This window comes from Barbus barbus, assembly GCF_936440315.1.
Source record: "Barbus barbus genome assembly, chromosome: 15".
NCBI classification, from domain to species: Eukaryota; Metazoa; Chordata; class Actinopteri; order Cypriniformes; family Cyprinidae; genus Barbus; species Barbus barbus.
In genome coordinates, this window is record NC_136743.1 from 2,768,208 (window position 1) to 2,790,035 (window position 21,828).

At 36.4% G+C, this 21,828-nt stretch overlaps 1 protein-coding gene across 1 annotated transcript; it reads right to left on the reverse strand.

Moving 5' to 3' along the window:
- Positions 1–1,927: 1,927 nt before the first annotated feature.
- Positions 1,928–21,524, reverse strand: LOC306881047 (uncharacterized protein). The gene is made up of 4 exons (XM_079434934.1): positions 21,397–21,524; positions 20,308–20,705; positions 6,212–6,503; positions 1,928–3,849 (listed from the first exon to the last, which is right to left on the reverse strand). The coding sequence occupies exons 3-4, from the start codon at positions 6,474–6,476 to the stop codon at positions 3,395–3,397; spliced, it is 720 nt and encodes a 239-aa protein (XP_079291060.1). The 5' UTR covers positions 6,477–6,503; positions 20,308–20,705; positions 21,397–21,524; the 3' UTR covers positions 1,928–3,394.
- Between the last annotated feature and the right edge of the window lie 304 nt (positions 21,525–21,828).

Genomic DNA, 21,828 nt, shown 5'->3' on the forward strand with positions numbered 1-21,828 from the left:
TTTATCCACAATACAGATGCACTGCATCGACATTTCTGCTGTTGGTGTGAAAAAACTCCAACACTCCCAAACGCTGATCATGATTAGTTGACATGGGAAACATGGTAACAACAACACACACGCACACACACACACATACATTTGCATTCCTGTAATACTGCCGCAGTACTTTCAACTCATTTGTACACACAAATACAGACGCTAAAGCACTCCACTCCAATATAAATGGACAGAAGTAGAGTCACTGAACCCATTGTCTTATTTGCATTAGCTTTTTCAGAGGGGGACAAAAACTTTTACATGCTAGGTGACATCTCGTTTAAAGGAGTAGTTCACTCAAAAATGTACATTTGCTGAAAATTGACTAACCCTCAGTCCATCCGAGATGTAGATGGGTTTGTTTCTTCATCAGATTTGGACAAATGTAGCATTACATCACTTTCTCACCAACTGGAGTGAATGGGTGCCGTCAGAATGACAGTCCAATAAAAACATCACAATAATCCACACCACTCCAGTTATCTATTAAAGTCTTGTGAAGCCAAAAGCTGCGTGTTTGTAAGAAACAAATCCATCATTAAGACACTTTTAACTTTAAACTGTTGCTTCTGGCTAAATAATCCATCATATTGTTTTTATTAATATTGGATATAATAATATCCAGAATATTCAGACTCATTCGGATAGCACCCATTCACTACAGTGGATCTATTGGTGAGCAAGTGATGTAAAATAATAATTTTATTTGCACAGACCACACTGGCACTGCCTTATCGAAAGCGAGCGATCACCTTCTGTATCCAGTTAGCAAGCTTAGACACGGTTTAATCGCTTACTAGGGTTCCACCATTGGCAGGGTGCCCTAAATTTCTAAAAACAAATTGAAGACATGTTGTCTTGTCTACTGCTGATATTTCTACAGGGCAGGATGTACTGATTGTTTAAACTTGAGTAATTCCTTGCACTGGGTTTGACGGTGTGTGGCAAGATCAAGGTAGTCCCATTTTCATTCTGAAGGTACATTGCATATTAATTTACAATTCAACTACATAAACGACAACAATTTTCCACCTGAATTGAAATGCAATTGATCCGAGTAAAACGACTGCATGCTTCATTAGCTGTTGCCTTGTTTTTACAGTAATTCCATTAGCTTTGAAGGAAAGACGTGTTTAGGGCTTGACGGATCCTGGCGTGATTCTCATTTGTAGTTTTGTCCTTAATTACATCAGAGTTATTCAATTAGACCACAGTCTTTTTCAGTGAGAAAAAACAGCAAAGAATGAAGAACGAATATAAGAAACGTAGTTGTAGATTATCATAATAATCTATGAACCAATTTGGAGATTGTGGCTCATTTGATTCAGACCAAATCCAGCAATATCAGATTGTTCAGCACGCTTTGTGTATAAACCAGATCTGTCCTTTTGTGTTTCTGACTTACGTGAAATACGGTGTAATATATACAGGAACTGGAATGTAGCAGTAAAAAGACTGGCTTCACTTTTACAGCATGTTTCTGAAAGGCCAAGGCTAAACTTAACGCTTAATCCTGTACGTCTGAACATCTTAGAACTGCTTACAACTCCACCATTAGTCTCTTCAGCAGTTCATCTTCCCACATACAATGATCGCTTAATTGCGTTTATGACAGATTGCATGCTCTGTAATTCATGTGCACTCTTAAAAATAAAGGTTCAAAGGGTTTTACAGCCTGATGTCATAGGAAAACCATTCAAAATGCACAAAATTTAAATACCTGTTTGGCTTTAGAAAATTGCATATGGGAAAATTTGTCCAGGTCACATATCTGCAATATATGTATATACTTCAGTACATTATTTATAAATTTTTAAATCAATATAAATTATTGCCTGTACAAAGTTTACAATTTAAATATTAATTTTTTCATTAATTTTCTTTTTTTGCATTACTGTAGTGAGAATGAGTGCAATGAATTGCCATGAACAATGTCAAAATTAAAAAAATTAAAAACTTTACATTTTCTTTGTGAAGTATATATTTTCATGCCTTTCATTTGATTCTAAAATGAAATTACCCATCTTCTTGACAGTTTTTGTGAGATTTAACCCAATTTACTATTGCTTTAGAACCCCAAAACCAATACTTTGATCTAAATAATCAAGAATTTTATGAATTTTTGATGAACTTGTACAGCAGAAAATGGTTCTTATGAGGACAGATCTTTGTTTAATGTGAAGTGCTACAAAGAACCTTTATTTCTAACAGTAAAATGTTCCATCTGCATATATAAAGGTTACAATTACTTGTCCATAAATGTGTTCAAGGATAATATATTTGCTGTTGAGAAGGACTAAACCTGGAATTGCTTTCCAGACAATGTATCTCAAATATCATTGTCTAAAAGAATGTAAACATGAACGTGACCATGAGAAAGCTGAACTTTAAGATCTTTGAGGGACGACACCTTTGGGAAAACTTTTTAAGCTATATTTTTCCCTATTGGCCTTTGGAATTGGATTGCCTGTTCCTATCTGAAACGTAAATATATGGGTATAAATAGTTTCAAGGACAGGAGAAGTTTGGATTTGATCAGACATGCTTTGGCAAGGCTTTAAGGTCAAATTCAGGGGCTTGATGTAGTGTACATATACGTTTCAAGTGACAGTGTTGTTTTAGGTAATATCCATCCTAGGAGACTTTTGGTCGAGAAGCATTTCTCTACATGTATACCTCTGATTCATATTTCTGACTAGTGTAATCCCAGGAAGTGGGTGCGGTAGAACAAGACTCATTGCATGTACATTCTTCTAAGAAAACAAACAAAAAAGAAACGAAGAAAGAAATGAGGTAGTTGTCACAGCTGCGTTGAACTTCATACTTCAGTATTCAGATTCGTAACAAAAGCGAGCAGCATACAGTTGTCGCTGTAGCCCTCTACCATTAATATATATATATACATTTATATCTTCGGTTAAATACTACTATATCTGTATTTTCTGCAGAAGTTTCCAGTGGAAAGTTTCCCGCCAGCTTTTGGTCCCATTGAAATAAACCAGCGATCCACCTTTGGTTAAAGTCCAGTGCCCTGTGCTATTCCAAAGTGCCAGTAACCACTGAAAAGGCAGAAACAAAACTTTATCCCATAGTTGCCAAGGCTTTAGACAATTCAGGCCTTGTCTTTTGTGTTTTGCGTATCACTTTTCTGTAGCTTTCACTCTTTCCATGGTGGCATTGTGGGTCCCTCTCAGCATCTTTTTCAGAATTGCAATTTGCCCAACGTTCTCGAATAGTTCCATGGTTTCTGCGTGTCACATGGTTACCCTTTCCAAAGTTCCTATGGTTACCACGGAATGTTGAAATGTCGTAATGTATAGACATTCTCCCTGTAGTTTCCGCTGTTAGTGGAATGTCATACGCAACCGCACGCTCTCGCAGAGACGTTCTGGATGGTGTAGAACCTGTCCTTGTTGTCAAAGAAAGACATTTTCTTCTCAAACTTCGTAGGGCGACAACACGGGGTGTAGCGCGCCTTGTCTTTTTTTCCGTTGTCCCGTCCTCGCCGGCCTTTCTCACTGGAGCCATTATTTAACTGCATGTGCTCCATTACAAAGTCATAGTTGCGTCGTTCGTGGATGCACTTTCCACTGCAGTACCTGAAACGCACCGTCTCGTCGCTCTCGTACCCGAGGCCGAGCTCGCTCACCGTGAGCTCGATCTCATGTAGAGAGCACGGCTTCGGGCCCTTCCGTGCTCGTTTGGTTCTCCGTCCTGTTTCAGTTCTGATCCTCCTCTCCTGCCGGTCCACCAGGGTCGCGATCACCTTCTTCAGCTCGCCCTCAGTGAAGCTTTGGAAGAGGTACGAGACTAGAGGAAAAAAACACCAGAGGAGAAAGTTAATGCTTAGAGGTTGCTCCTTCATAATTCAGGAGACTTAACTGAGTTCTTAGGCCAGAAACATACTTTACACAAGTATGCAAATATGTATGCTTTCCAAAAGTTGTACTAATGTACCATTAAACATACTTAACGTGTGTTTGTGTTACTGTGCCGGTAACAAACCTCAGTTCTCAAAGGGCGATTGAATGTCAATAAACCAAAGCCAGGCTAATTTAGCATGGGTTCCCTCCAGAGTTTCTGTGGTTTTGGTTATGGATTTATGAGTAGAAATAAGGTCCGTTGTTAATGTTACTTTAGCAATTTGTTCTACAACATAAATTATGCACAATCAGGCTTCAGATGTGAATTTTGAAGCCACTCTGGATCGTACAAGTTGCTGTGTAAGAATTACAGCAGTTGCTTGTCAAGAATATGACAAGAATATTTTTTTTGTACTTGCAAATTACTTGTTTTTTAAAGAAAATAAATTGAATTAAGTTCTTGTCTGAGGTCTTATTTTACTCAAAACAAAAAGCAACTCAAATGCTAAAAATCTTCTGGATCTGAAGCGCAACCGATTTTCTCATTAGGATTTTCTTCAAAGTATTTCTCTGCCGTGATGGTAGTTGATCTGAATGGACTGTGCTTGTATAGTAATTCTTGTGGGAACACTCACTTGCATTACGTTAGTCTGACATCTATGCATTCACATACTTGTAAGTGTTTCAGACCTTAATGTTTGCTTTAAGTATCAATTTTGTATTAAATGTTTTCCTTAGAAGTAAAAGTAGACACAAATAAAACAATTGTTGAAATACAGTAAGAAAATGGGTGGAAAGCATATTTAATTTGACACAAATGAAAACAAGGCTAAAGTTGGGTTTAGACGTGCAGTTCATTCTACAGGGTCATTGGACTTTTACGCGTTTTGAGTCAGTGTTATAATACCCATTTTCATGTCTTGCAAACTCATTGTATTCTGCATTGTTTTAATTCTGCTGATTGGCCACAAAGGTAATGTTGTAAATCTAGCTGGCTGCACATGTGGTTAAATATAACTTGAAAGCATTCCGTAAGAATGTGTTAAAGCATCATATATCATTGTTTTCCAGCAAAAGTGTGGTTTTGAATTTATAGTGTTAACTGCTGTCCAGAAAAAAAAAAAATTATATCATTGAGCCCTGGATTTTATATTTTTGTATTTTTCTTTCATTTTCATCTGTGTCTAATTAGATTTTTATGGTGTCTACCTTCACTGTGGTCTCTAGAACTGTAAAATTAATGTGGATAGGCAGTATGTTTGGGCGTTGTAGTTAAAAATTTGAAATGTTCAATATGACTTGGTCTTGAGATATGTGACTTTGATTGAGACTTTACGTCTTGGCAAGCACAGTTTGAAACTCTAAAGGCGACACGTGAAATTGCTTAAATCTTGTTTTCTGGAGACATATCTGAAAAGTGGGAAAATTCAGCTTCATATTTCCATGTGTCTTTATTTAATTCTGTCTAGATTAAGGCTGTGCAATTAAATGCAATTGCAAAAATTTGTGAATGTAAACATACCTAATGCATTTTGATGGAAGTAAATGCATTTGTCAAACTCTAGGGCTTAACCTGCACATTCTGTTAAGGATTCAGTCGCTCACTTTAAACCGTTGTAATGATCAGAGTTGTAAAGCAGGATTATGTCCATCTTTAAGATGGCTTTAGAGCATTTTTGCATGACCTTTTGCTACTCCAACCCTGGCCATGCAGTACCTAATAGTGCACATTTTGTGTTTTTTTCTAATCAAAAACACCTGATTCAATTTATTAGATCAGAAAAACATATTTTTCTTAAATATATACATGCATGTGCGTGTATTTATATAGACATATACACACATTATGTAAACAAAAACTTTTTTTTGGATGCGATTAATCGTTTGACAGCACTAGTAAATGTATAAAGGTTATATATGTATACATTTCTTTTCTTTTATATTTATATGTCTGTCTATATGTACCTCCTGTGAGGCACAACATTTCATTCCCTTGTATGTCTCCACATATTGCAGAATGACAATAAAGCTTGTTTGAACTTGAATTATATCTACTAGCTAAATGTTCTACTCTGTTCACCTGGGCGGTCTTGTCTTAAATATCAGGTGAGCTGACAGACGCTGCTTGTGTGGTAACTGTGAACCGAATGTTAAATGAGGAGTTATGTGACTGGCTGCAGAGGCTTGAAGTATAAACATGACGGCGACTGTAGAATGACATATTAAATCCTTCCATCATGTCTGCGTCAACGCGACCTAATCCGTGCTGGCACTGTCACTAAGGAAAACCAAAAAAAGGTTTCTCTTACATTCTGAGAGAAAAGAGCCCATGCCCTCGGTGGCTCTGACCGCTCGGCGCGGCGCTGGCTTCCTCGCTGAGCTTGATGAGAGTGAAGATGAGGATGATGGTGGCGGTTCAAGTGCTGTGGCCAGTGGCTTTGAGGAAGGGTCTGAGGAAATCCCGAAGGCCTTTGGGTATGAAGACCCAACAGGTGACGTGGTTTTCATAAGCAGGAGGAAAAACGAGGCACCAAACAGGATGAAGGCGAGGGTGACCTCTTTCCATACCCTCATCTTAGAGCAGCGTGGAGCATTGAAACTCTGAAAAACACATGTCAAAACATACCCATTAGACAACTCGTCGATGTTTGGTTAAGCTTGCTGAGATTTTTAGCAGTCTTTTGAAATATGTTTCTTTCTGACAATTTATTGAAAGCTTTCAGTGAACTGTAAAAACATACCTGAGGAATAGTGGAAAAATGCATGGTCTTAAATGAATAGTTTGCAAAAAATTGACAGTTTGTCATCTTGTCATTCTGTCTTTTAAGGTAGAATATCCAAGCTTTTCCATGCAACAAAAGTGGATGATTTATATGGCTAAAAAGGGCAAAAAGCAGTATAAAATGTGGCCCGCCATACACATATCACTTGTGTGCTGTAGTCATAAGATAACTTATGTGAGGAACACACTGAAATTTAACAGGATAAGTCTATTTTTATGGGTCTGAGTTGGATGTTTAATAGCATATGCTCATTTTCCTTCACTTTGCAGCATATATGCATTTAAAGTTAGCAAATCTAATTTTAATATCAATTAAATATTTTCATTAACTGTACATTATAATGTTGTGATGTCTAAAGTCACTTTACTATTTACTATTTGATTTCAGTGTTCTAATTTTGATTTAGATATATTTATATTTTAAAATAAATATATTTAATATTTATCCGTACATAGACTATTTTAATTCGGAAAAAGCTTGCAAATTTCTAAATTACAGAGAAATAACAAACTGATTAAACGTGAAATTTTGAAGCATGAATGTCTTATAAAACATACTCCAATAATAATATTTTTATTTAGAACTGTAAAAAATCAGCCAGAATTTGTAATATCGCACATGCCTAAATTTAAGTCAAGCAATAATGCTCAAATCTCTTTTGCTTTGTTGTTTTAATAAGTTGCATCACTATCAGTCATGTGACACTAAAACAGACTGTGTTTTGCATCTTAAGGACTATTTATATTCTTTTTCATTTTTCTTTCAAGAACTTGCCAGTATAAATCCTAATCCACTTAATAATGACAAAAAGATGACAGTTAATGATAACAAAATGCTCATTTTTGGGGGGAGTGAACTAGTATTTTAAGACTTAAGTATGCACTAGGGACTAAACATTTAGTGTGTTGTACATTGCTTTCAGCAGCATACTTGGCATACAATGTGTTTTTAAAAAATAAGCCTTAAGTATACTAAAATACAACCTGCTGTCTGTGTTGATACATTAGTTATTATCATTTGTGCAGGATGAATAGAATAGGGTTCGTTCTTTAAGGTCATGATCTTTTCTCCTCAATTGAGTCCTCATCATCATGAAGGTGTGTCATAACATCCTCCTGGGTGGGGACCCGACATTATTGTATGCAAGCAAGTCCAAACAATTAGTGCTACTTTTCCTGAGGGGGAATCTTTGTTTGCAGAGATGATCCATTCAATGCGAGCAGATTTATGATGGTAAACAGACCTCCATTAGTTGTTGAAATTACCTAGATGGGTTGAGATGAATCTAGATTTATTGTGTTGCATTTTCTTAAAAATAGAGGATTTTATTGGCGTTTATAGTACCATGAAGAACCTGGAATCTTTCCATTCCACAAAAGTTTCTTTAAATTTTTTAAATCTTCTCCTCTATTAGAAAAACTGAAAGGTTGAGGAAACACATTATTTTTAAGAGTGTATGGTGAAAAGGGAATTTTACTATAGTTACGACCAAAATATTTAATAACCAAATACGTTATGGGTGGTGTAGCTGATGGGCGTTCCAGTTTTCGGGAAGTCTATAAAGTGCTTTCTTCAAACCTTCTATGTGGGCCTACTGGTATAACGTTCCCTGCCAAATCTATCTGTTGTCTTTTGTTTGTTCAGCTAAACACAGGTCTATGGAGCATATATCTATGCCTGCATGTACACACATATTTTTCTTTCATCCTCTCAAAAGACTGCATTCTTTCACTGTTGAGGAATCTCTTTCCAATGTTGTGTTGTTTTTGCAGTTGAGCGTTCTGAAGTCTTTGTTTTCATTGCTATCACTTGGTAGGTTTTCTCCAGAGTAGGAGAAGAAGGTGGAAAACTCTTCCACAGATGAGGAAATAGCAGATGGGTAACATTTAAGGACAAATCCAGACAGTATATGCTGGAAGTGTTTTGCCAGACTGACTCTATGTATGGTGGTCTTACTGGGTCGGGCTGCCAGTTCATGTTGGTCTAAAGTAGAGATGCTCAAACCAGTGCTTGCATGCAAATGTCGGTCCATGATGACCTGTGATTTGCTCTGCCAATTTAACTTTGTGGTTTAACATTATTTGTTGTATATTTTGCATTGAAATGTAGACATAAGTGAATTTCTCTTTATCATTAAATGTAGATTTTCTTGTATTTAGTCTGGAATAATGCAAGTTACCTTTGGCCCACATCACTCCATGATGGCCCTGGTCTAAAGAGTTAAAGGGTTTTCTGAGGTTAGTTTGAATTCAGGTAAATTGCCATGGCTCAAAATGTCCCAATTAATAGATTTTTATTTTATTTTTATTTATTTTTTTAAAGAGGAGTGGTTCATGTCTGGTTCATACGCACCCTGAAAAAAATGCATAAAATGAATAAGATAAAGATTATTTTTAGGGCAGTTTTTCATTGTGAACTTTAGGCTAAATGCATTTCCCCCATATTTTATAGTTCAAAATTCAATTTTTCATATTGTAATGCTGGATGCAGTATTTTTTTTTTAATTCTTTGGTAATTTTTATTTTTTATTTATTTGAAAAAATAAAATTAAAAATATATAATTCTACGTATTGTATATTTTTATTTATATAAAAATTTATATTTAAATGTGTGTGTGTGTATATGTGTATATATATAATATTATAATTATTATTATTTTTATTTAATTTTTTTTAACAGCATGGGAATCTATTGAGAATCATCATTAAAAATAACAAGTAGTTATAATAGTAAAACATCGGGATATCCAATAACAGTTTGGTGGGAGAATGTGATTATTTATCAGAAATAATGTCACAATGCCAAAAATCTTAATATCTCAAAATAAGTTTCAAGTAATGGTAAAAAATTTTTTTTAAATTTTGATGAAATAGACATGCCTATCTATTTAAAGAAAGAGCTCAATGTCTGTCTAAATAAGAGTAAACACAAGCTATTATTGTTTTTAATAGCAAAATGAATGCCTTTGATTTGAATAAGTCTGGAATTCAGTGTCTCGACGAACTTCTCATGCTGTTGGAAAGCATTTAGTCATTTTGGTTGTGTTCTGGTCTCTTTATCTTGTTCGCTGTGTATTTTGGAAATAACATTATCACTCTCGTCACTTTCTTCACTTGACCAAATATAGATCTGGCACTTCTAAACGCTCCAAACATCCAACAGATGATAATGAATAGATAATCATTATTTAAATGAATGTCATGAAAACATGTCCTATTTCTTCCCAAACTCTCATGAAAACACTGTCAGTGCTATAAAAAAATCTTTATGGTCCTCTAAATAGGCTTCAATCAAAATGTCAAATGGATGAATTATGACCTGCATACGTTCTTGTTTGGTTTCATGAGATTTGTGTATTTTGAAATCCAGGGTAATCCGGGCAGCAAAATGTGTTACAGAACACTTCTGTACCAATAAACTGTCTTGAGATTCATACGGCATGTATTACCGCTAACGGTTATTCGCCTTTCTGCTTTAATCGCTCTTAATTTGCCGTACAAATAATCAAACAGCAATTAGAGTTTTCAGAGATGGCCGTTTGATGAATTGGCCTGTTGAGGCGAATCGTTACCATCAGTGGTGTTCTGCTAATTAACTTTATTTACACAGACCATTATGAACGCAATGCACAATTAAATTTGAGACATGCTTCATGCTGATTATTGAGTCTGACGTTAACTGCAGTATGTCTGATGAATTATGTTATGATGTCATTGTTGTATATTAAGCGTTACCTCATCATCTATTTTAAACAGCTGTGATCTGACTGATTGTAAAACATTAGTGATGTAATATAATCCTTATTTCAGAGACTGCATGCAACATATTTTAGTTAATGTATGCTTTATGAATAAACCATCAAATAAGCAGCATTCTCTGTGTACATGATGGTGTAGGATGTACTTTAAAACTATTTTCACTCATGTCATAAATATTTACAAAGAAACAGCAAGTGATACGTTGAATTAAGCATGGAAAAGATAGAAAGTAAGTAGAAATACTATTTATTAGTCCAATCAGGTGCTGCTAAAGACTATCAAACCCTGTTAGGATTCAGTGGGAAATGCATTCAAAAGGCCTGTCAGAAGGGGTTGAGGTTGTTTTTTTTGGTATGAAAACAAAATGAACTTTTTCCCTGGAAGAGATTAATGTCTGTTTCTTTTCATCTATCACAACATCAGGAACTTCACATCTTATCTGTAGCTGGCGAAGACAGACACTTTTAACAAGAATTCACATGCTGACAGGCCACACTTTACAGTTTCTGAGAAGCGCGTGTCTGTGTAATCTGATCAATTATGTCATCGCAGTGCTCAGATATAATCAGATTGATTACAGTATGACAGAATACAATTCCAGAAAAAACAAACATTTGTCATTTGGAGATCACAGCTGATATTGATGTCTGTCCTGTCAGCCTCATGATTTGTTGCATAAGGGATATTAATGTGCATTGCAAAACGCTTCCTATCATATAGGAAGAGGTACATACTAGAAAAGAAGCTGAAAAATACAATGAAATATTATTAGAACTTAAATAACTTTTATATGTGAATATATTGTAAAATTTAATTAATTACAGTGACATAAAGCTGAATTTTCAGCATGATTACTCTAGTCTTCAGTGTCACATGATCCTTCAGAAATCATAATAATATGCTGATTTGCTGCTCAAGAAATATGTCTGATTATTATCAATGTTGAAAACAGTTGTGCTGCTTCATATTTTTTGTGGAAACCGTGATGCATTTTATTTTTCATGATTCTTTGATGAATAGAAAGTTCAAAAGAACAGTATTTATTTGAAAAAGAAATATTTTGTAACATTATAAAAATCATTACTGTCATTAAAAAAAAAATGTAATGCATTCTTGTTGAATAAATGTATTCATTTCTTTAAAAAAAAAAATCTTTCTGACCCCATTAGGGGTGTGCGATATTGACAAAAAATAATATCTCGATATGGGATTTTATCGATAACAATAATAAGACGATATTTTGTTGAGTGTGTTATTGTGCTGGTACCTTAAGGACAGCTGACTCCTAAAGTTTTTGATATTCTTCATATTCTGTGGTGGTCAGTTTACACTGATTGTAATTAAACTTTTCCAAAAAGTTTGAAATTATTTTTACATTTTATGGGCAATTTTACCTTTATAAAGCCATTTTTTCTAAAAGTGTCCATTATCTTTTGGGTCAAATTCTTACATTTAATCAGTGAATTAGAAGACATTTAGGCTGTTACCAAGCAAATGAAATCAACACAGAAGCTGCGTCTGAAGTGGCATTTAGATATATTTACACACTATTTAATAATTATAATTTGTTTTTATTTGTCACATACACAATTATACAGAGTATAACCAGCAGTGAAATGTGTGCTCTGCATTTAACCCATCCAAGTGTACACACAGTAGTGAACACACCCGGGGAGCAGTTGGGGGTTCGATGCCTTGCTCAAGGGTCTCACCTCAGTCGTGGTATTGAGGGTGGAGAGAGCGCTGGTTATTCACTCCCCCCACCTACAATCCCTGCCGGACCTGAGACTCGAACCCACGACCTTTGGGTTACAAGTCCAACTCTCTATCCATTAGGCCACGACTGCCCTGACTGCCCTAATGCAAGACATGAATGCATTTAACCTGCAATTACAAATGCATAAATAATGTTTTGATATATTAAACACAAAATGTTGAATACTGATAATTTTAATTATTTAAATAATAAAAGATACGTTGAATGTGAAATTAAAACCTTCATTAGGTGGCAGCAAGTAACTGTTAACAATTGAGTCATTGCGATATTATCGCATATGATATATTTTGCACACCGCTAGACCCCATACCTTTGATCCATAATGTAATGTCAGACAACTTAATGCATAAGTATAGAATTCAACTTTGGCTCATCCAATCAGAATTTAGATTCAGAGCTGTCCATTAAATAAGTTGACTCTTGTTTTAAACTAAATCTTTTCACAATGTGAAGCTGTTTTGCAATAATATCAGACTTTATTTTGTTAATTTGTTGTAAATAATCTGATATTTTGGAACTGCATGGACACAAACCAAAATAAAACGGTGATATATTTAATTCACTGTATTATACAGAAATAGCCTGCCAGATGGTTATTTAATACATAAACCATTATGTGTAGTGTTACCGCCAAAAGCAATGTTGTGATTTATATTGTTAGCGTCATATGATATCATGCATGCTGTGATATGAGGTTTTGCTCGTACCGCCCACCTATAGACTCACATTTGCTGTTGTCAACTTTAACACACCCAGCTGTAATTTATATGACTGCATGTGTGTCTAAAGGTTTCTACTGGCAATTGCAAATGATTAGAAAACATATAGTGTGACAAACTACCTGTTTCCTGAGCAAGTTTCTATCAGGAAAGGTTCTCATGTTTTCCCTGTTCGAATTCAAGTGAGAAACTTTCCAGAACTCAGGAAACTGCTAGTTTGTCACTCATGCTTAATTTCCAGTAAATGTACTGAAACTTGAATTCTCGCTATCTACAAAATATTTGGCAACATCTTTTGAATTTCCATCACTTTTCCACTGTTATTTTTGATCTAGTTGTTTTCTCAAAGTTATGAACAAACATTCTGCCAGTAACAATAATAGAATGTTTGTTTAAAGACTTTAATAACATTCACAAAATGTTTAACTTAAACATCATTTATGGAATGCTTTTTTTTCGTGGAAACGTTTTAATTTGGATGAGCATCTAATGTAGCGTTGTGTTAATTACTACTAACTAGTTTCTGAAAGTTGTTCTGAAAACATTCAAATAATACGCTTCCAAAATATTTTCAAAATGGAACGTTCCCTTAATGTTTTTGCTAATGTTTGTATAAATAAGAAAACAAACGTTTTTAAAACTTAAATTTAAAAAACTATGCGTTTTGAATGTTCAGAGAACATGTTTTTATAACTTAATGGGAATGTTAACAAAACTTTCTTAGAACTTGTTTTGTAAGCTGGGGAGATTTAAATTTTTTCACTTTGTTTAAAATTATAGTCAGATCTGATTTACCGGAAATAATTTGGTGTATAAACAATTTAATTTACATCTATTCATTTAGCTGACGCTTTTATCCAAAGCGACTTACAATTGCTATATATGTCAGAGGTCGCACGCCTCTGGAGCAACTAGGGGTTAAGTGTCTTGCTCAGGGACACATTGGTGTCTCACAGTGGATTCGAACCCGGGTCTCTCACACCAAAGGCATGTGGCTTATCCACTGTGCCATCACCACCCCCAATTTCATAATTCAGAAATTGTTAATAAATTTCACCAACAGTTATAAAGAAACAGCAAGTAACACTTTGAAATAATATACATTTTGAAGTTTGAAATTCTGAAACGGTATTTTATTTTAGAGCATACTCCAATATTATTATTTTTTTTTTTTATCAGACTTGTCCAGGCCTTTCCAATTACCTTACATTTGACATGACTGTAAGAACCCTGTGATTAATTTTACAGTAATCAAAATTTCTAATTTTCAGTCCTGTCACTCGCATATATCAAATAATCAGGCTCCAGGCTCCATAAAACACATCAGCTAAACATTTCAGTTCAAGAACTCCGTGTCAGAGCCATAAACTGTGGGGTGAAAGGTGAAGCCACTTAATACACGATAAATTCTGATGAAGCGTGACACCTACTTTACGCTCTTCATTGAAAAGCACAGGCGCGTTATGCTTTGGTCACTTCAGGCGTTTGAGTGAAGGCCTCGCACCGCTCGGGTCCATCACAGGGCAGATAGGTGGCGGCTGGGTGGCAGAAGGGGGGCAGGAACGCACTCCAAAGATCAGGCTGGGATTAGCACTAATGCGGCCTGCTTTATCTAGCGTCACGTGGGCTAACACCTGGGATTGGCTCGCGGGGTGTGGAAGCAGCCGGCCAGGCTAATCTCACTGTCGCCTCATCCGTTGGATTCTCTCACACAGACACACACAGACTCTGTAGACAGTACACTTAATGAGTTTGGATTTACTCTGAGAGACTTTATAGCGTTGTTTAATATTTTTTTATTTTGTTACTTTATACTGTTTTGAATGTTGTTGTTTTTTTTTGGTTGTTATATTTTTAGGTTCATACTAAAAGCCTAACCAGTGACAAATAAACAATATAATGCATAAAAACATAAAAATGTATTTTATATAATAATAATATATATATTTTTTAATATATCATTATATATTTTTTAAATGTTTATATTCATTATATATTTATTTTGATTTATGTTATACATTGTAAAAAAATATATACTGTATATGTCGTAAACAAAGATTACGTTTTTTTCTACTTCAAAATTTTACAAAGTCAATGTGTTACTTACCTTTTTTGTAATTATTTGTGAAATTTACCAGCAATTTCTGAGTGAAAATCATTTCAAAATATATTTTTAGCGCATATTTAACTTTTTTTGTTGTTGTTGATATAATTCGTATCGTTTATCTACTTCAAAATGTAATGTTTAATTCAAAGTCCTACTTATCATTTCTTTATAATTACTTGTGAAATTTATTAGCAATATTTATTGAATGAAAAAGGGTTTCTTTTTTCTTTCTTTTTTTATGTGTGCTAGGCTGAAGTTTATTTAAAGGTTCTTTGTGGGCTAATTCAAGTTTTGGTATTAGTAGCTCATCTATATTTAACAATTCTGAGTACGACTTTATCTCTAGACTGCTCATTCTTGGCCGTGTCTGATATAAAGATCTCAATCAAATATAAATGAATTAAAATCTTCAATCGAACGTGTCACATCTCAGCTGCCAACCCCATTAGATTCAGTGTGTTTGACGTGATGTCTGAATGCCATTGCATTAGATAAAATGTCAAAGTGTGTGTCATTTACTGTAAAGAAAGGTGCACAAAACACACATGTAGTATTAAAAAGGAAGAGTATTTGGTTTGTTTATGGTTACTTGATGATGTTGAGATTGAATGTGATTCTCTACACCTACAAATCACCAAAACACCATCTGATTCAAACACACTGAGCCTTTGAAAATGAAAAAAGAAAGTTTTGGTTTCAAGAAAAGATCCTGCCGCATTTGATATGTTATGATCAATGACATTAAGACATTTTTTACATCTGACTAATTACGTCTAAAAGTGTCCAAATACTTTATACGGGCTTCTGTATATGAGATGTTTGAAGCAGTTGAAGCGGGTCACTTACAAATCTGCCAGTGGTTACATAACTAGACTGCATAATCAACTATTTCAACATCTATTGTTTAAACAGTTTGCTAGTCTCTGTGTATTTAATTTCTGAATGCGTATTTAAACAGAGGAGCAGTTAGCATGCTAAGTTATCAGTTATTATGCCAATATGTCCTATCATCTGCTGACCCTAAATGTTGCATATAAACTAAACATGATGTCACATTCGGGCTCAATTTCAAAATATGCTATAAACACTGACAAAGGCCCTGAGCATCTGCTCTTAGAAATCGCATGTTTACTGGAAGTGTTAGTCGACAGCTGTGAAAGACACCATTTAGCATTTAGTTTGTGTATTTGGAGGTCAGCCAGTCCATGTGTGGATGCTATGTCTGAAATACAACAGCTGTCACGTACTGAACCTGCGGACGAGTATAAAATCGGACCATAACCCTGGAACTAACACTTTGATACGTTACGCTGAACGATGCATATATCTGTATCTGAAGAGTCTGAAACATTGTGCGTTTGCGACATGCTTTCGTTTTGACAATGTAATGATCGTGCGCCATTCAGGAGAATGGAGAATGCCTTTTCAATTATAATGCAATAATTGTTTTTACAATGCAGTTTGAGTTTAAATGAGTGTCGATTTCAAATCAGGTCAAGGTTTACAAATCCTTCCAATTTGAAGGTTTATGGGCCGTAGATGTTTGCTACCTGTTAAAATGTTTGTCTTCTATGGTTTAAGAACAGTTAATTTCACAGAGTGCATTATCCGTGTTTTATAATTAGAATTGCAATTTAGTAGATTCTTGTGATTCCAATTGACCCTTCGCCAGGAGTTTGATTGACAGGCGATCGGACCAGTCATAATAACCATTTGTCCGACAAAACAGGGGTGCGTTTCCCAAAACCATCGTTAGCCAACTATGGTTGTTAGTTCCATTGAATTCTATTGGCAACGACGGAACTTGTGACCATAGTTGCTTTTGGGAAACGCACCCCAGACAGGAGAGTAGAATAAAGTTAGTGGACTAGAACTTGGAAAACGGTGTGTATTGACATTTTTCCACGGCTGAAACAAGATAGCTTCTGATGTTCATTCATGTTTATTTTGTGCTATAACTAGTAGAGAGGAAGAGATGATCGGTTCACGTGCTGCTTGAACTGAGGAGCTATCTGTCACGACAAATTAAAAAGCCACAAAATGGTATTTATTGTATGAATTTCTAAAAATTACAAAATTTGAGAGCTGAGACTTAGTTTCATATCCAAAGTAACCTGCTCTGTCAAATTCAATTTCCTGTTCATTTTGGCCAGTTTAAATTCACACTCATACATTTTGCACAACCCTGACAGATGCTTCAACAGGAAAATAATTGCTTAATTATTGCACATGCTTCAGAACATTGCACCAAGGTACTTATTCAGGTGATGTGGGTTTGAATTTGGCTTGTGGCATTTGCCTATCACATTCATCGGTGCCTTTGGAGGAGGCTGGAGTTACGTTAGCTCAGACCACAAAATTAGACACTGATGATGCAAGATGCACATTTTCTCACTCTTCCCAGTTAATATCAGTATGTTATTAAGTTTATTAAATATTAAACTGAATATGTTCTTAGTAAAATATACGTGCGATTTTGTGTATTGTTACCTTGTGACTTTTACTGGACACACATGGAGCCGTCTGTGCACAGTGTATAATGTGGAAAAAGGTTAACTATGGATATTCCTCTGACGAAGTGTCACATTTAAGTGTCAGGTTACCTTCTCTTACTCTGTAATACATTCTATTGCTTTACATCTAACTTGTGCACTGGTTTGGTGGTTCTACAGAGTATAATGTGAATATGCACGACTGTTATGAGGGAATATTTGTTTCAAACATTATTCTTAAACGTCATTATTATTGGTATGTGCAGAGATAGCAATTGAGAGACGAATATTCAACCAGTCATTTTAATTTCTTTATTTCTTATTAAATATATTTATGGTAGCATCTGTGTATGTGCTTTAGTGTATATAATTCTAAACATAAGTAATTTTTGTAATGCTCAGATCGTGAAAATTGATTCTGGCGAGGCAAGATGCACATGTTTTCTTCTCACTTTTCTCAGTCAATATTGTGTATAATGTGGGAGGAGGTTAGGTCAACGGATATTATGTCCCATATGTTCTTCCAGAGCCAATAAATGGAGGTGGTTTGAACCTGACCTGTTGTCCTCAGTTTGATGTCTCTTATGGACAGAGTTGGATCTGCTACACAAGGATAAACCGTACTCCTCTTCTGTCCAACATTTTACCTTGTTTTTATTTGATTTTTGGGCCTTGTGCCAATTTCATTTACAAGCAGTGTAATTTAAAAGCATTTCAGCTCCCTTTCAAGTGTTTTATCTCTCTTTTGATGGCATAGAATTTGATTATATTCTGTGATACAAAAGGGTACTATGTGCTTGCCAAATATCTCTTTTAAATCTGATTCAAAGTCCTCAGTGTTTCACTAGTTTTATGTAATTCTGCCCTATTCTGTATCTTTCTGTATCTAAGAAATTGGAAGTTGACCCCAAATTGGAAGTTGACCCCAAATTGGAAGTTGGAATGACATGAGGGTGAATATCTTCATACAGATATATGTAGTATATCCAATTTTATTTACTAAACAAACACAAAAGACAGGGCATATGCCGAAGTTTGTGACTGACAGGCATTCAGTCCTATGGAGTTTCCGAGTGGGCCCAGTCAACAGTTTAGTTCTGAGGTTTAATTTGTGGGTCCACTGAGGATTTACTGCGGCAGGAATTTGATATCATCATATAACCGAGCTTCCCAAGGTTAGAGCGGTCATATCGCCCGCACTGTGTGAACGCTGCGAGTGCATTTCCTGCCATCTTTCACCCCTGTTATTTTTTGTGGCTGGTAGTAAAAATGTACCTCGTGTAGGGAAAGACTGGAACATCTGACAGGAATAAAAGCCCAGATGCACAATGGAGAGACATGCACATGTGCGTCGCTCCAGTGATCAATAGCCGAAAAGGACGTGACCTTTGCATATCCCATCCTGATTAATGCATGCAAAACCGTAATGTATTCAACACTGTTTTAATCAAGTATGCATGATTTAGAACTTCCAGAGTTGTTGTTTTTGTTTGGCAACAGCTGTGTTATCAGATATTACAAATGGATGGGCAAATCTGTAAACCGTAAATCAGTTGCATCGTGGAATTTTACGGTCTGGATTGAATGCCACGAATGTTTGCTTTCGCAAGCCAATGCCGAAGTTCGCCTCAATCCAGACAGTTCTGCGTGCCGAAGAGCAGATCGCACTCAAATAAAACCCTGGTGCTGTTGTGCGTGATGGCATTTTAAACGTCCTGATGATTAGCGACTGGCACACTTGAATGCAGCTTGCTCTGAGCATGTCGGAGCAGGACAGGCAGAGAAAACAAACGCACCCATCCAAGATCTTCTATCTGGAAAAATGCACGGGGATCAAAATGAAATGTGTCAAAGCTCAGGGTCGCGTTTCGAATGGATCACGCTGCACCTGCAAGCTGATTTCGAGAGTTCCCTCTGAGGTCGAGGGGAAAGAGTGTGAGTGAAAGCATCGATTTTACAGCGCAGACCTTCATCAGGCTTGCAAACTAAACCAGATTGAATCCTAGGTTACGGGAGTTGAAAGGCTCAAGTGAATATAAGCTTAACCTGCCAGGCCTTTGGCACCTCAATATGCACCAGATCCCATTGACAAGTATGAATAGGTCATCTCTATGGGTCAGCTGCCATAAATCAGTCTTTCTAAATGTATGATATCTTCAATAAGAATCTCTACTAGTGCATATTTGGGATGCAATAGATTTTGTCACAAGAGTAAATGCAGATTAACCCAAAGGGAGTTCCTGAATACCAACAGATTCTCTTTGGAAACTTCTCTAACCTGGTCTACATCGAACTACCCATAAATACCTCTATATCTGGCCCGACAGAGATCCGCTTTGCAAAGGTATGGGTTAAAAAAAAGACTTTGTCAAGCTTGTTGAACTCAAATGGACTGTAAGTGATGTATGATGGCCTGAAGGTCTAGGACTGGAATCAAAGGTTCTCCTAGGGGGCATTGTTGTAGTCTAATGTATAAAACACCAAATAGGGATTTTCCTTTTCTGTCTTATGCATCTGATAAAACAATATAAGATCGAGATTTCTTATCAAGAGACAAATACAGATGTCTTGGTAATCTCTGAGGTGGTACGGCTTCCCCAAGTGCGGAAAACTTCAGCATCTTCATTCAGTTAATGTTACAACCTGTTAACTAATCATGATCTATGCACTCTGGCACAGTGGCGCTTCCTGAATCTGTGGCGATCTGCAGTGTTTAACACCCCGGCTGTAAGTAGCAGCTTATGCTGACAAAAGAAGATGTGTCCTTACCAAGTGGCCAGCTAAGCCAGATTTATCAAGGTGGCGTTGTGTTGGGTTGACCTCAGGCAACAGGACGGGAGGGCAAATCCCTCTTGGAGGCACCACACCGTATATCCATGTAATGAGTCGACGGCGAGAGCCTTCTGCGGGTTGGTTATTAAGTACTCTACCAGTGTCCTACAGATTCCTTCTCATGATGACTACTTCTCCAGGCTTTTCCGATATATGTTTACATTAAAATTTCTTCCGGCCACTCTGGAGGTGGGCTCGGAATTTCCTCATCCTTTGTCATAGTTGGTTACGCAAGTCCGAGACGAGTTGAGTGCGGCTTTGCAATGTAAATCAGTTTGGAAATGAGCCTGTACTTTGGGTTCAGGTGGTTTCTGTCCGTTTTTAGGATTACAGATCTGAAACACACAATCCAAATTGACAGAATGAACTTTGTGCACTTGATTAAAAACAGCAGCATAAATTAGCATTATTTAATCCTTAGTGGGGAAGCAGGTGGATGTGCAAAAACTAGCAATTTAAGGCTTCTCCCATATCAATAAAGTACTGAATCCGATGGAAATTTTACCCAGTTCGGTAGAGTATCATATTGTTAGCTTGTAAACATGCAGACTTTTAAAAAATCAATTGTGAGTGAAGTCTCCCATGAAGAGCGTTATTTCTAGAGTTAGTCCCAATACAGAGCGTTTCAAATCAATCCCTTATGAGGTTCCTCTAAATTAAGATGCCTATGTAGACAGCACAGCGGCTCACTATGGTTTTGCAACAGAGCTGTTAAGTGAAGCCAACAAATTTTTAGTAAACCTTTAAGGCTCTTAATTCGTTCCAGATCTTTACCCTCATGTAAGGTTTAGACAAATGTAGACCGAAACCAAATTTAAGACTAAATGTGACAAGCTCTTGAAATAAATTTTCAGATTTGTCCGATTGTTTCAACATTCTCATCTACACCATAACTCCATAAAACCGTATATTTGCTGACTTACTGTCAGTCCAAATTAAATATAATTTTGAGACAAACCTCACCGCGATCTGTTTATAAGGTACTTAAAGCGTCTAAGCTTGTTCCTTCAGCACTTCCAGACTTACCATGTGCCATGTGAAGCTTGCAGGCTGTCCAGATCCTGGTTTGGTGTCCTCTCATGAGAAGTCCTTCGTGCGTAAGATCCCTGCCTGTGTGTAAAGAGATGTGTGAGAGCAGGAGTTTGCGTGTGTATGTTTTTAGGGGTGTGCGCATGGAGAACTCCCTTTGGTCCCTGTCAGTCTTTCCCCTCCCTGTGTGTGAGACTCCTCCTCTACCAGCACGCTGATCACTGGATGGGTCGGATTACCGTAGACTCTAATCAGTCGCGGCAGAGTCTTGGATCTCCCCCTCTCTCGCTGGACGGGGCCTGAGGATGCTCAAAACCAGGGCACAATGAACACCAGGGCTTTAAACACCTACTGCACACCACATGCTTGACACCTGTAGTGTGGGACAATCCATATAATTCACACTTGTCCTGCCAGACAAGCTTCAGA

What these genes read in the sequence shown, in the direction of transcription:
- LOC306881047 (XM_079434934.1), bottom strand. Translation starts at nt 6,476, where the DNA reads ATGAGGGTATGGAAAGAGGTCACCCTCGCCTTCATCCTGTTTGGTGCC. An exon ending in GGGCTCTTTTCTCTCAGAAT is followed by an intron (nt 3,850 to 6,211) that starts GTAAGAGAAACC and finishes TTTTTCCTCTAG; the next exon opens with TCTCGTACCTCTTCCAAAGC.